Below are 15,834 nucleotides of genomic sequence, written 5' to 3'. Positions count from 1 at the left end.
CCACTGCACCAGCTTTCAATTCTTAATGGCTTTTAAGATAGAAGAGTTGATGTCAGTTTTGTTGTATGTTCTTCTGAAGTACCAAATAAACACTCATTTACTTTGATACTTTCTTACCTTCTTAAAATCAGGCCAGTCTGGGCAAGGCAGTGCATGGATGCCTATAATCCTAGTACTCTGGAAGGCTGAAGCAGGAAGATTGCAAAGTTGAGCCCAGCCTAGGCAATTTTTAGTGAGACCTCATTCAGATAGATAGATAGATAGATAGATAGATAGGGCTAGGGATGTGGTTTAGTGGGAAGGAAGGCCCTGGGTTTAACCCCAGCCCCCCCCCCCCCCCATCAGGCCATAGGGGCTGGGCATGTAGTTCCATGGTAGAGCATTTGCCTAGTGTTCACAAGGTCCAGGGTGTGATCCCCAGCATCAGGTCACTGACTGTAAAACCTTTGCGGGACTTGCCCACTGATTCCATTCTGGGGAGCTAGTTGAGACCAAACCTGATGTGTTCAGCCTGAAGAGAGACCGGTGGATTTTTGGCTTTATGGTGCCACCTATAGGTAGAGAGCAGAAAGCGTTGCTGCAGGTTTGTATGCTCAGTGTGAAGGTACACAGGTGTTTAAAAGTTATTTTATAATTGCTTCTCAGCCTTTTGGCTAAGATCAAGTGTAAAAGTTATTTTATCATTGTCAGGTGGTTTCGGCTGCTCGCATCTTACTTAGGAACCCTGGAAATCAAGCTGCTTATGAACATTTTGAAACCATGAAGAACCAATGGATTGATAATGTTGAAAAAATGACAGGTAGAGTTTTGTGTATAGTTCTTATTGTCTGATCTGTGAGGAATGTGTCCTGAGAAACCCAAGCAGCACTGGTTATGTTACTCAGCTGTAATTGGATAGAGACGGTCATGTGCTCAACAGTGTACTTGGCCCTGATTAAGGCTGCCGAGCAGTGGCGGCTTCTCATTCAAGCCTTGTGACTTTGTCCAGAGAGAGACTGAGTTTCTTTTATTTTAATGCCGTCCTGTCAGTGTGATGTTTATTGTTGCTGCTGCTATCTTCTCTTTGTTGAATAGTGTCTTTGCCCAGTCTGAGCCAGAGTTTGGTTTCAGGCTGGGAGGCGGTGTTTTTGGATACAGTAAGTGTCCCTGTCATTTTCAGGAGGTTCACATTTCAAGGAACCACAATAGCTACCATTTGATACAACTTGTCTCAGAGCTTCCTCCAACTTATCAACTACGTAGTTTTTTTTTTTTTAAAGGAGAAACCAACCACCAACAAACCTGTGTCTGTGCGACTGAAGCAGCGCGCTTCTAAATTGTCTTTCTCTGTTGGGAGGGATAGGAGAAATGGGAAGACATGAGGAGTGTAGGCTCTTCACTGTCCCTGCAGGATCTGCTGTGTGACAGGGGCCTATAGCAGCCAGAGATGAAAGTGGAGCTTCTGAAGTGTCTGAAGAGAGGTAACAGAAATAAGAAACAGGCTGTTAGGGTTATTGGAATCTTCTGTGTGCCTCATCTTGGGCACTGCAAGCTGCCAGCCATCAACAGATGGCTGGGCAGTGGGATAGGAAGGGAGAAAATGTTATTAACAGATAATGCAGTGTGATGTGGTGAAGATTTGATGCAGTCTTTGTTTCCTTCTGTTGTCTTTGTATTTCTGGTTGTCTGTGGTGGATACAAGAAGACCAGTGACCACGGTTGGTATAAATGCTGTGAAATCCATAAGAGCTGGGCTCTGTCTTCACCCCCCCTACCCCATAGTATTTACCTGGAAGCTTCTAATTGTGTCAGAAGAGTTTCAAGCAAGGAGAGAATTCTGAGTGTTATACTTCCTCATGAGAAATGAATGAACAACAGTGTTTTAGAGTCTCTGTTCTTCTAAAATAGAAACAATTCTATTTTCTTTTTTCTTCTGACAGGGCTGGTGGACGAAGCCATTGATACCAAGTCACTGTTGGATGCTTCTGAAGAAGCAATTAAAAAAGACCTGGACAAGTGTAAGGTAGCCATGGCCAACATTCAGCCTCAGATGCTGGTTGCTGGGGCAACCAGCATTGCTCGTCGGGCTAACCGGATCCTACTGGTGGCTAAGAGGGAAGTGGAGAACTCTGAAGATCCTAAGTTCCGTGAGGCTGTGAAAGCTGCCTCTGATGAACTGAGCAAAACGATCTCCCCAATGGTGATGGATGCAAAGGCTGTGGCTGGAAACATTTCTGACCCTGGTAAGCAACAGTGCATGGTGTGGTTCCTCTCAGTGAAAGGCTGAGGAAAGGTGATGAGAGAACATGTACCTTACAACCACCACATACAAGGTCTGGCAGCAGAAACTACAGACATTTAGTTGGAGAGTGCCTGCTTAATCTTTTTCTGTCCACATCCACTGTACTGATTTCTGGATCAGCTTCTCTGTGCTTTCTCAATGTTGTTTGGCCAGATAGTTTCTAGGCCTTTTTGGTCATCATTTTGGAAATTTTTCACAGGACTCATGATAACTAATTTATAAATCATTTAGCTTGTGTAACTGGTGGGCTTCTAACTTCTCTATGCTTTTCTTCACATGGCTTTTCTCTGTAAAGCATATTCTTTTCTGGCAAATCTAGAGAGCTTGTTAACTCATCGACCCCACACTAAAAAAATCTAGTTTTTTTTTTTCAGCTGGATTGTACTCGTATTTTCAGTACCACTAAAATGGAGCACAGTTGGAGCCACTCCTTTGGTTAGAACCATCTGAATTCTTTCCTGTTTTGAGCACCCAATACTTCTAATCTTGCCTATGAGTAGAAGTCAGTGAGAGAGTTGGAAGGAGGGGCTGTCCTATTCATCCCTGGCCCAGGCAGAATCTTTCTCATTGTCTACTATCACTAAAACATGCTTGGTTTCCTAATTGGGGTTTCTAACTTTGAGTAGATTCCTGAATTCCCGTTGACTAGACCACAGTGTATAAGGGTTAACCTGCTGAATGCCAAGTAGAGCAAAGGAGTAGGGAGAAAGGTGAGCGCTTCAGGAAATGTGTGCCCAATCTGACACTGATGTCTCCCAGGTTCTGTGTTAGATGGACTTACTGCCTCTTCATAAGGGAGGTGATGGGCGAGGTCAGAGTGTCCATACCAGGAATCCCCAAGCACTTGCTAATTGTACAGCCAGAAGGTACCCCGAATACCATAGCAACAGCTTGTCTGTGACCCTTGCTACTCTTTGCAAGCTGCAGGACATCTGACTTGCCCTACCTTCCTTCCCCTTCAGTCACTGCCTATGATGCTTACTGGCAGCTTCACATCCAGCTTTTGTCAATGGAAACCAGTTCGTCTGCTGGGCAGGCAGTGCTTCTGGACACTGACCTGCCCAACTGAAAGTGAGAGTGTCTTGTGTTTAGGGCTGCAGAAGAGCTTCCTGGACTCGGGATATCGGATCCTGGGAGCTGTGGCCAAGGTCAGAGAAGCCTTCCAACCTCAGGAACCTGACTTCCCGCCACCTCCACCAGACCTTGAACAGCTCCGTGTAAGTAAATTTAGAGAGATGGGGGGAATTGAGCACCAAGATGATGAGACTATAAGCAGGAAAGAGGTAGACTGTGCTTTAGTGCTTAAAGAACCAGATGACTTGAAGTTTAGTTGGAGGCAGATCTTTGATTTTCCTTCCTAAATTTAGTGCAGTCACACCCAAGTGCTTAGTAGAGGTTGGAGGGCATCTGTGGGATTGGTCTGCTGGGAGGGGCGTGCCTGGAGCAGAGGAGCTGGCTTTGGTTAGTGTGGGTGTGGTAAGTGATGAGGTAGTTAAGTGGTGGTAAAATAATTTGCACAGCCTCTGGTAAGGATATTTTATGTGCTCCCAATTTTTTTTTTTCGTACTGGGGATCAAACTCGGGTCTTTGCGCTTGCGCAGCAGGTGGCGAAACCACTGAGCTAAATCCCTGGCCCAGTGTTCCCAATTTTTAATGGTAAAGCTGAGGTGGTTAGAATCTTATGTAGGAATTTTCTTTTTTGTTTTTTCCTTTCTAGTAACAAAAGGAATGTATTTTTTTTTAAGTTAATTTTACTCAACTATAATTGAAAATCTTTTGATCTCTTTACCCACCAAAGATTCCATGTTTTTCCATGGCTTAGGAGGAAGCTAGCTGGGCAATATTTTGCAGATACAAATCCTACAGAAGTAGCAATTATAGTTAGGTATTTTCTCCAACTAACAGTATTAGAAATGCCTTGATATAGGGCAATGATTTATTTTCTTATCAAGGCAATAACGATTTATTTTCTCATTTAATGTTAATAAAGGATGTTAAGGGGCGGGGATTTAGCTCAGTGGTTCTGCCACCTGCCTCGCAGGCCCAAGGTCCTGAGTTCGATCCCCAGCACATAAATAAATAAATAAAGGATGTTATGTTGGTCAAGAACAAAATTTGGTCATTGGGCACATAATTAAGGATCAGTGCTTCCCCAGTCTCCAAAATAGGATTTTGTTTCCCTCCTAATTGGAGTCTCACTGGACAGTTAGGACTGGAGGGTTTGTTTCTTATGCCATCAATAGAAGCGTCATTTGACAGATGAGGAACCTGAGGCCTACTTGAAAAGTTGTTTGACTTCTGGCTGCCTCTGGTAGAACCCAAATCAGAATTCCTATCTTGTTTGGGGATTGTCTTTGGGAATCCTTGATCTTACAGTGCTGTGTGCGCCTCCCTGGATATGACCAACACAGTACTGCTGGCTTTTTGTGGAGAATAAAATATGCTTCTGTTGAGATTGCAGCAGATGGTCCCTTGGGACTCAGTGTGGGTGGCCTTATGTTATCAACGTGGGTGGCTTTTCTAGAAATGTTTTTTAGAGGAGAGGAAAGAATTCTAGGAGGGAGTTCTTAAGGCTTTACTTATAACTTGCTTATTCTCTTCCTCAGCTAACAGATGAGCTTGCTCCTCCCAAACCACCTCTGCCTGAGGGTGAGGTCCCTCCACCCAGGCCTCCCCCTCCAGAAGAGAAGGATGAAGAGTTCCCTGAGCAGAAAGCCGGGGAGGTGATTAACCAGCCAATGATGATGGCTGCCAGGCAGCTCCATGATGAAGCTCGAAAATGGTCCAGCAAGGTAAGTAATGAAGCTTTTCTTATTGAGAAAAGATGTCTTCTCAGAAAGGATGATGAACCATGCACATAGCCCAGGAAGAAGATTCTGTTTGGAATGACCCTCTCTCTGCTTTGGTTCCCATGTTGCCAATGGCGTGCCCTTGCTCTTACCTGTGAGTTAGTGAGACATTTCTCATGCTGTATGTTTTGTCCTTGTAGCAAAAGTGAAAGCTGGGATATCTGTGATTTGAGAAGAGTTAAAGGCATGTCCCATTGTGCCTGATTTGCTAAATCTTTTTAGATGTTTCATTGCTAATTGTCACAATCTGTATATGAAATTGTCTTTTGTCAGCTTGGCTACAGCTAGATGAAATGTCTGCATTTTCCTTCTGTGTTTCACTAGAAAGCAGGTAGATTGCTGTCTTAGGAGCCATGTGCTTTGTCCTTTCTCAGAATCATCCTGCCTCTCAAGACAGCACCAGGCTAATTCTAACTCAGTAAATCTCAAAGTAAAAATATTAATGTAGGGCCGAGGATTTACCTCAGTGGTTCCACCACCTGCCTCACAAACGCAAGGTCCCGAGTTCGATCCTGGTACCAAAAAAAAAAAAAAAATTAATGTGTTGGGTGAAAATTTGGATGCTGTGGCAGTCATGCTCCATGAATAACTTTTGCCTATATATCTCTAAATGATGAAAAGTGAGTGGTAGCTTTTCTAGATAAGAGCAAAATATTGCTAACCTTGAGGTGAAATACAGTTCTCATTTAGTTTTAAACAGTTTCTAATACAGTACTAGGTCTTTATTGCCCCCTTGTATTTACCCCTCTTTTCATATCCAGAATGCCTTTAAGTTCTTGTATTGAATGTAGCTTCCCTGGAACTGTCTGCACCTGCAGCTGATCTTGGATTGTTTTGTTTTTCTTCCCCTCACAGTGGGAAATTGACCTTGATTTTCCTTTTCTTTTTTTTCAATTTTTGCTTTTGACCTTGGTTTTTAACCCTATGTTTTCCAAATTGTTAGCTGTGAGCCCAGGTTGTAAGAAAGAATGGAGATGTTGCTGGTGCTGGACCTGAGCTGTGGAATTATTTATAATGGTATCTCTTCAACTGGGACACACATACCCCTGGGACCATGTGACAGAGTCCCATTGCACATGGGGAGTGTGTGAAAGTGAAGGTGACAGTGCCAATTGCTTTTACTCAAAGGAAATTTAAATTTCATTACAATAAACTCAGATACATTGTGCAGTGGAACACAAAATAAATGTGTTATAAAGATAAAACTTAAAAGGAACAGACAGTATTGGCCTACAGATTTGCCCCATTCTGCCATTTGTGGCCATGTCTTTGGCTCGGGTTTAGAGAATGAAGTATGTGCTGGGTTTGAGTTGTGTGATGTCAGGATTTACTTGAACAGTGTGTGTGGGGGTGGCAGAAGGAATGTGTGTTTGCATCTTTCAACCTGTCTGTCAAAACCTTGTCACTCTGAGTCCTGGCAGCAGTGGCCTCTTTTTTAGGACTGGGGATAAGATAAGTCTTCGTTGAGGAAAGGTTTAGGTGAAAGGATTTAGGTGGTACTTGAACTTCTTGCTGGCCCTGGTTACTCCAGCTTCATTGTCACACGGAGACAAAATTTTATGTACAGGATAAGGCTTTCAGGAGAAATAGCAACCTCAAAGTTCATGTAAACATTGGTTACAGATGTTTGATGCAAGGAACCTGTGTTCATTGTTCTTCATGTAAGTGCTTTGGATTGAGGCAATTCCTTTTATTTTCTTTGCATTCCAGCCTATTTTCAGCATCTGATCTCTGTATCCCCTTCTCTGCCTTTTTATAATCCTCAGCTCTGGTACTAAATTCATGTTCTTTCTCTCATGGTTCTTGTTCTTTCATAAGCACCCACTTTGGGCTCCTCTGAGATTATCCTCAGTCATCTGCCAGATCCATGCATTATCTAGCCTGTGAACTAGATAAGTTGTTTGGGGTGAGAGAGAACCGATTTTGCAACAGAAGAAAGATTTAAGGTGTATTTAAGGATAAGCTTTTGGATTGGTACTAGCAATGAGTACAGTAAGATAGTGTGGAAACTTTTGAGGGCAGAGAGAGCTGGTCTGATGAGTGATGGGAGGGTAGACAAGGTGTCTTCTTGAGGCTCCTCCTGACTGGGTGATTGCGAGGTACTTGATAAATCCTCTTTATCCACCACTGTGTTTTCCCTCCTCTCTCCTGGTTTCCTGTATGTTGCCTTTGATGTACCATTTTTATGTCTGGGACTTTTTTAATTCTTGAAGGAAGTAATCTGTGTTTGGCAGCTGCAGAGCTGACTTGTCACTTCCCATATCCCAGGACAATGTGGAAGTGACCCATATATATGATCTTGTTGGGGTTATTCACTTTGTTCTGTTCAAAGCAACTTCTGTGGCTGCATTTACTTTCCCCCTCTGGATTCCTTTAATGGTAATTAATTATTATTTGCTTTTTTTGACTCCTCAAAAATGTTCTAATGAGAATTATTCTTGTCGAGTTTAATTTTTGGAATTAAGTGTATAAAAATGAATGTCACTTGTTTTCTTGCTATAAATATTTCCCTGGAAACCCTTTGCTAGTGGAGCAGGTCCCTTTACTTCATTTGTCACAGGGTGGCTTGGGCAGAGTGGTGCTAGAGTCTGGGTTCCCTTGTTGTGGACCTTGATTCATCTGGCTCCTGGAGAATACACCGTGTTCTTTCCCCACCCAGGCTGGCTTTGGTCACTAAACCAACTGAAGCTCCATTTCCCAAGTCCTGCTGTTCGTACTAACACTATCCCTGTTTCTCATCCTTCCTGCCATCAACAAAGCCGGGTATCCCAGCCGCTGAGGTGGGTATAGGAGTTGTAGCTGAGGCAGATGCGGCCGATGCTGTTGGGTTCCCTGTCCCCTCTGACATGGAAGACGATTACGAACCTGAGCTGCTGTTAATGCCATCCAGTCAGCCGGTCAACCAGCCCATTCTGGCCGCGGCTCAGTCCTTGCATCGGGAAGCTACCAAGTGGTCTAGTAAGGTACTGATTAGCACCCCCAGTTGGGGGCTGCTCCAAATGCATCCGGCCATGTGCAGCCTTGACACATTGCATCACTCATGATCTGTGCGGGTCCTGTGAGTCTGAGCAGGGAGGGCGTCTGTCTGTCTGCACCTTGTTCTTAGGACTGGCTTCACAAGTTTGATAGGTCTGCCAATGCTAGATTAATTGGATTGCATTTATGTTTGAGGGATAAAGAGAAATGGGGTCCCTTTCTGAAAGGATTCCTTTTCTTACCAACACTGTGGCCACTGTTGGAACTTTAAACCCATTGGATACATCTCTCACTGACTTCTAAGTCAGGAGCCATGGTATACTATTAAGAGGTCCCCTGGCCTGATGGTTGAGCTTTGCCTGGCCTCCAGTGACCTCTCACTGATGGCTTAGGCAGAGTTGATGAGGGTGAGAAACAGCTTCAGAGTGGGGTCTCTGGGGAGGACTGCTGGCTGCCCTGCACTTGGCTGTGTGGCCACAGGGAAGGGGCTTCACCAACTGCTTGTTCAGGTGTCTCTGTGGGAGGGAGTGGGAATGGGAAGCCCAGTGCTCAAGGCCACAGGATAGGCAGCAGCAGAGCTTTGGCTTCAGGGACTGAACCGATGTTGGTTTGAGGAGAAGGGTATGGGAGTTATCACTTTTTTTCCCTTTGAAGGTGGCATGTTGCAAGAGTAAAGAGTGATGGGTGATAACTAACCTTGTGGCAGTATGCTGTCTTCTAACCAAAGTCAAGAAATCCTGAATGATCCCAAGTCTACATTGGAAGAGGGCCTTATCTGACACACCCCTCACCTCAGACTTCTTCCCATACCCATGTTCCCTCCAGTCTCAATTCATTGCCTGAGACATCACACCTTCCAGCATAAACGATAGGCCGCTTCATGGTGCCTGTGGAGTTCCCTCACAGAGTGCCCTGCGGTGGCATGGCTTGTGTACGCCTCACTGCACTGGATAGAAACTGAAAAGCATGAGGGGAAAAATGAGTGGGGCCTGGCCTTTTAGGTAGTCTTAAACATTGCAGTTGCTGTACTTTTAGGGTTCTAAGAGCATAAAATAAATTAACTTGCATGTGTATTTCTGTATTATGACCCATGAGAGTTTTAGTGAACCAAGTGCCAGTCTAAGCTAAACTGCCATTGGAGGTTCTGTTTACAGCCTGACTGGTGATTTTTATTTTTCTCATTCCTTCCCCTGCATCCTCTTAGCTGAAGGTTCCTTTAACTGGGAAGTCTCTTAGCTGAGGGGACTGTAGAATTGATTCATGACCTTTTTACATGTGAAAAATTAAAATAACATGTTCTTTCAGGCTGACAGGACAAACAAGAGGCAGTAGAGGGAGGGCTGGTATAGTCTAGATCAGAAACTATCCTTCCCCCCTTTCCTTTTCTCAGGCTAAGAATAGTTTCTTAGAATTTTAAATTGTAGAGAGTCCTTGGCTGCTATTTGCAACAAGGATAAGGATAAGGAGGAAGATTTCAGCATCTGGAATGGCTCCTCTATGGTCAGCCCTACTGCTTTCTCCCCTATTGTAGAAATGAAAATGCCTGTTTAACCAACTCCTCAGCCCTTTTATTGACACAATTAACCTGGAAATGCTGAAGTGCTTGTTCGGTGTTGTGCTCGCAGTGCACATGCTACCTTTGCAGATTAACATCCAGGTCTTTATTTCAGTCAGGAGATTCTCTGTCTCTCGCTCAGTGAGTGCTGGGATGAATGCCCTGCCTCATTTTTTTTATTTTTCCATTGCTATCCCTAAAGAACAATCCTTCAGTCTTCTCACCCTTTCAGAGGGCTGCTAGAGCAGCAGGCTTCTCTCTTGTTTTTCTGCATCCTCCCTTAACTTGGCCAGAGTGTGGGCACAGCTCACACCATCTCTTTGCTTCTGTCCAGGGCAATGACATCATTGCAGCAGCCAAGCGCATGGCTCTGCTGATGGCTGAGATGTCTCGGCTGGTAAGAGGAGGCAGTGGTACTAAGCGGGCACTCATCCAGTGTGCCAAGGACATTGCCAAGGCCTCAGATGAGGTGACTCGATTGGCCAAGGAGGTTGCCAAGCAGTGTACAGATAAGCGGATTAGAACTAACCTCTTACAGGTACGGTACTTGGAAAAAGGCTGTGTGTGAGAGAGGGAAGGAGGGAGCAAGGGAGGGATGGAAGAGAGGGACTGAGTGGGAGGGATTTGAGAGAAAAGCAGCAGAGACAACTGGGTAAGTAGGGGAGGAATAGGCAGTGGGAGTGTAGCAGAAAGAGGAAAGAGACATGTATTGGGCAAAGATGGATTCAGAGTTTATATTCTAATTACATGGAAGAATCTGAATGCTTCCATTTCTGGACAAAGGGACTGAAATGACCTGGGGGATAAACAAGCGTACTTGTGCTCCTGATGAATGAGTGCTCTCTGCTTGCTAGCTCTGGCAATACCAATACTGGGTGGATGTCCTGCCCTCAAGGAGCTTGCAGGCATGGACGTGCACTAACATAAACTTGCTCTTCAGGTGTGTGAGCGAATCCCAACTATAAGCACCCAGCTCAAAATCCTGTCCACGGTGAAGGCCACCATGCTGGGCCGGACCAATATCAGTGACGAGGAGTCTGAACAGGTATGTGCCTGCTGCTTTGGAGTTCTTGCCAGCAGCTTCTGTGCTGTTTAATTTAATTCAGTCTTAAGGGATGTTTTACCTCTGAATCAAGTGTTCAGTATGTTGGATGGACTCAAGAGTCCTGCTGTAGGAGTCTGTGTGGGAGAGATGCATCAGAAATTTGGGACTGGAAGTGAAACTTTTATGCAACTTTCATCATTTTACAGAATGGACACTGAGGTGTAGGGAGGTTAAGTGTCTGAAGTAACAGCGTGGCAGTCTGGAATCTACTCGGTTCTCTTCCTCCCTGGAATAGGTTTGACTCTCTTGAGTCTCCAGTGCCTGTTCACCCCCATCTGCTGTCTTTCTGGCTGCCGAGAAAGCCTGCATCCCAGCTGTGTGATTTTCAGCCTCAAGGGGACAACTAGTGCAGGAATTTCAGGGACAAAAGGTGGTGAAGGCTGTGCTGAGACTGAAATGACAGCTCAAGGAGGTGCTTCTCTTGATTTTCTTTGGGTTTCTGACGGAGACAGAAATAAAGATGGTGGAGGCTTCTCTTATGTGATGCCTCTTGCATGTACTTTAGCAACCACTTCTTAAGAGTTTGTCTTCTTTCTTTTCCTCTTGGAATTGTGGCCCAGGTCTCTCAGAAAACCCTCATGACCACTCCTTCCTTTCCTCATCTTCCCTGTAGTAGGCCTTCTCCTGGTAAAGAGCTTATCTTTGTTGACTGCCCAGACAAGACTTAGGGAATAGGTGCAAGGCACTGTGTTAAGAGCTACACAAATTAAGAAAATAAGGGGCACAATTCCTCCCCTTGAGGAACTCATAGATAACTGGGAGACAAATTAGTTTTGATCGTAAACCAGGAGACAGAGGTTAGGGGCAATGTGGAGGAAACCAGGAGGTTATTCTTGGTGTCTCATTGCAGCTCCCACCTGACCTCCTGTTCTCCCCAGCCACAGGAACTGTTACCCCTGACTTTCATGTATTCTAAGTAGAGTTTGGGCACTAGGCTGCCTTCCTGTTATGCAATCTCTTCTGCCTAAAGTTGGGAAAAATGGGGAAGAAAGGATAAGACTCAGAGGCTCAGGCTGAATCACACAGTTAACCAACAGAAATGTACTTTGGGAATATGTACTATGTTCCATTAAATAAAGATAGAAACCGACAGTGTGAAAGAATGGAACAAACACAGGATTCCTTTTTAAGACCGGGTCTTGCTATGTAGTCCAGGCAGGCCTTGAACTTGCTATGTAGTACAGACTGGCCTCAATCTTGTGATCCTCCTGCCTCAGCCTGTTGAGTGCTAAGATTGTAGATGTGTACCACCATGGCTGTCTTTAGTCGTAAGTCTCAAGTCCTGACTCGGTTGCGTGAGCTTGGCTGACAACTCCCCTTACCTCTCTAAGCCTCAGTCCCTCTGTTGACAAATGAAAAAGATTAACTGGTCAGGAATTCTAGCCAAGTTATTTCTCTCAGAACCTGTTAACTCTCAATTTCATGTACAAATTTGATGTATGTGAACATTTTTTGGGAGAGAATCTATTGCCTTCATTAAGCCCTCAAAGAATCTCTGACTCAAAAATAATTAAGAATTATTGGGCAGGCCGGGTATGGTGGCACATGCCTGTCATCCCAGCACTCAGGAGGCTGAGGCAGGAGGATTGCCTCGAGTTCAAGGCCAACCTGAACTACAAAAGTGAGACCTTGTCTCAAAAAACAAAACAACAAAAAACCCTCAACCAGACAAAAAGAATTACTGGATTAAAGAATCATTAACTTCTAAGACTTCCTATAGAATACTAACAAGATTCTAGTCCTTGAACTTTGTGTTTGAAAGATTAACTTAATTTAGATTACCATAGTTTATAAGGTAGTAATTTAGATGATAGATTTATAAGGTAGTTGGTTGCTTCGTAGGTTTGAGGTTTTTTTTCCATTCATTAATATTTATAAAATGTCTCCTTTGTGCCAGGCACAGTGTCCTAAACACTGAAACAACAGTGAACAAAACTGACAAAAATTTCTGCCCTTATAGTATGAAGATAAACAAATGAAAAACCCCCCAAACAATCAAAGTAAAACATATAGTACATCAGTTAGTGATGATGGCTGGGTGTGGTGGTGTACACCTGTAATCCCAGCATTGGGGGGGCTGAGGCAGGAGGATCACTGCAAGTTCAAGGCCAGCCTGGGCTACATCGAGGCCAGACTGAACTAATAGCAAGACTTTGTCTCAAAAAACTAATTAAAAAAAAACAATAAAATGAAAAGGGAAGTCCTCACCAAGGTGACAGGTAAGCCAAGATCTAAAGGACACAGGGGGAAGCCATAGGGTCCCTGGGGGAAGTTTTCAGGTGGAGGGAATAAATAGCAAAAGTCCTGAGGAACACATCTGAATGTCAGGAAAGAGTATACACAGAGGATACAGTACACAGTCAGCAATGCTGTAGTTTTGGGTCCTTTTTTGGTTATGCAGCTAAACCACCAGAAGTGTGAGCAAGCAAGGAGGCTGCCACATGAAAGTGGGGTTAACTGGAGTCTGCTCCTGGCTTACTCTGCTTTGGAGACTGGACTGCCTCAGGGACTCTAGTAAGCAGTTCTTTTTTACTACAGGCCACAGAGATGCTGGTTCACAATGCCCAGAACCTTATGCAGTCTGTGAAGGAAACTGTGCGAGAGGCAGAAGCTGCTTCAATCAAAATCCGAACAGATGCTGGATTTACACTGCGCTGGGTCAGAAAGACTCCCTGGTACCAGTAGGCATCTAGCGTACCTCCTGCTGGTGCAGAAACCCCTACTGAAGAGGAGAGCAATCTGAGTTCCAGGAGCCACCCAGAATTGTTGGGGTTTGAAAGCTGCTTCCTGGCCTCATGAATCAGGAAGAAATGGGGGCCTCTTCAAAACGTTTATATTGTTTTGTCATGGACACTTTGAAATGTATCTCCATATAAATCCTGTATTCTCCAACACAGTTATATTCATGCACACTCTATCCCAGTAGGACTGGGTCTCTAGCCATGGACTTCACATAAGCTCAGAATCCAAGCGTGAACACTAGCCAGACACCTTGCTGTGCCGATGTCCCCCAGGGGACAGGGCTCTCTCCCTGCTTCCCTTTCACCGGCCCCCACACTCCTCTTCAGGCTCCCAAGACCCAGGCCCCAAGCAAATCAGTTACAAAGAAAATCACTGCCTCTACAAATTGTTTTGGGCTTTCCATGTTGCTGCTGACCCTGCCTGCCTTCCCTGGGCTGTTGTGCTACCTGGAGCCTTTTCAGAAGTAAGCTTTGCTGCTGGAGAAAAAGGTAGCCTTTGGGGAGCCCCATCCTGTTTCTTGCCCTTCCCAATTAAATCCTGGTTTCGAACATTAAAAAAACAAATTTCACTGTCAGGAGGAACTCGCAGAATCACATGATTCTGTCTTTATGATGACCCCGAGCAATGCCTGTGCTAGGGCAACTTCCTGTCCCATGTCCTGCCTCAGCCTGCCAAGGTAAGTGTCCCACAAACACACTGTGTCCTGGTGCTCTCTGCCACTGGAAGGGCAGAGTAGCCTGGGTGTGGCCCTGCCCGCCCTCCCAGTAGGGTCATGCCCTGGAGGTCCACGCTTTGTCACTGCCTGCAGAGATCTGTGTGGAGGCCTTATCATTCATTCTTAGCTCTTAATTGTTCTTTCTGAGCTGAAATGCTGCATTTAATTTTTAACCAAATCATGTCTCCTGGCTTTTGTAGTCTTCTCCTATACCGTTCCTGAACAAGATTTTAAAGATATGTAGGTGTGTGTTTGTAATTTTCTGTTTTGAGATGGGGTCTCTTCTCTTGCCCAAACTGGTCTTGAACTCCTAGCTCAAGTGATCATCATACTTCAGCTTCCCAAGGAACTGGGAGTGTGGATGTGCACCACTGTGCCTGGCTTCATCTGTAATTGTGAAAGAGCCTTTTCATCTCATCTTTTTGAAATTGAGTCCTAAGAACTAGTGCTTTCCACCTAAGAGTATTTAATGGAAAGGTCATACTGTCTGAAGGATACTTTCTACCTAAGGGAGAGTGGTATTTGCAGACTAAATCTGGGTGCTGCTGGGGATAAATGGATGGGAAGTACTTCTCTGTAATTCCTACCTCCATTCAACCAATTATAATCAGGTTCCTTGTATCCTCTCCTAAATATAGCTGATTAAGACAGTAATAAGTATAGTATTTAACTATTAATACAGAAAGTTTCCTACTAAGCAAAGTGAGAGAAGGGAACTTTTTCTATTTTTGCACTTAATCACCACTGTTTAAGCATTCCCCAGTATATAAAACTATATTTCTTCACAATCCCAGAACTAGATGAGGAAAGGAGTAAGACCCCTTGTCTGAATGTCCATCCTTCTCACCCACAATGTATGTTAGATTCCAACATCAAATGTATAAAACCTGTCTTAAGTTGGTCCTGTTCACTCAGGCTTCTTGTACTTCTTTTAACTGATGAAAGATTATTTTCAAGGCCCTCTCCTTAGCATATTTGTATAGTTGCTTACCTGATATAAATGCAATATTAATGCCTTTAAAAGTACGAATCTATGCCAAAGATCAATTTTTGTTTTACTAAAGATTACTTAGAGGAAATAAGAATCATATTTACTTTCCAAGTTCTTCCAGTGTTTTGAGACACTGGTTTACACTTTATGCCAGATGTACTTTTCTGTAATATCAATGTTCAAGACACAGTGAAGCAAAAATTAAATAAAATAAAAATAAAGTAAAAATTAAAAAAAAAAATCCCTGAATGATTCAAGATTTTACCACTAAAACCAAAATTTATAAGCTAGGATTTGTTATATGCAAATGTTTTCTGCTTCTTTTGTTCTGTTTAAAACAATAAAATGCATTTGTATAAATAATGCTCTAAATGATGAGTATATTATTTTAGAAACAAACTTTTATGTCAGGGTTTTAGAAGTAGAAATCAACAGTATGTAAAGTTTGTTTACCTAACAAGGATCTGTGTGATAAAGGACAACTTTGGGGATTATACACTAGAAGGATTGGAAGTGGCAAAGGCTAACAGCAGGCAGAAAGCAGCCAGATGATATGAATCACCCCTGGATGAAACAGTCTTTTGTCTCAGAAGATTCTAGCTATTTGTGGTGACCATCAC

At 43.9% G+C, this 15,834-nt stretch overlaps 1 protein-coding gene across 3 annotated transcripts in view; it reads left to right on the top strand.

The window, feature by feature from the left end:
- Vcl (vinculin) overlaps positions 1 to 15,586 on the top strand; it is a 105,471-nt gene extending 89,885 nt beyond the window's left edge. For 2 of the 3 annotated variants that reach the window (XM_004846314.4, XM_087185400.1), the window contains 8 exons: positions 691 to 799; positions 1,920 to 2,222; positions 3,374 to 3,498; positions 4,888 to 5,073; positions 7,890 to 8,093; positions 9,996 to 10,199; positions 10,602 to 10,706; positions 13,305 to 15,586. In XM_004846314.4, the coding sequence (XP_004846371.1) occupies positions 691 to 799; positions 1,920 to 2,222; positions 3,374 to 3,498; positions 4,888 to 5,073; positions 7,890 to 8,093; positions 9,996 to 10,199; positions 10,602 to 10,706; positions 13,305 to 13,451 (1,383 nt within the window). In that variant the 3' untranslated portion in view covers positions 13,452 to 15,586. The remainder of the gene's footprint in view (positions 1 to 690; positions 800 to 1,919; positions 2,223 to 3,373; positions 3,499 to 4,887; positions 5,074 to 7,889; positions 8,094 to 9,995; positions 10,200 to 10,601; positions 10,707 to 13,304) is intronic. The other variant, XM_004846315.4, reaches the window with a different exon arrangement.
- Positions 15,587 to 15,834: the final 248 nt, after the last annotated feature.

The sequence above is a fragment of the Heterocephalus glaber genome, unplaced genomic scaffold, assembly GCF_053883595.1.
Source record: "Heterocephalus glaber isolate CG9 unplaced genomic scaffold, H.glaber_assembly_v1.0 deba00001497, whole genome shotgun sequence".
NCBI classification, from domain to species: Eukaryota; Metazoa; Chordata; class Mammalia; order Rodentia; family Bathyergidae; genus Heterocephalus; species Heterocephalus glaber.
The sequence above is the reverse complement of the archived record's forward strand: the minus strand, read 5'-3'. Positions and strand labels throughout refer to the sequence as shown.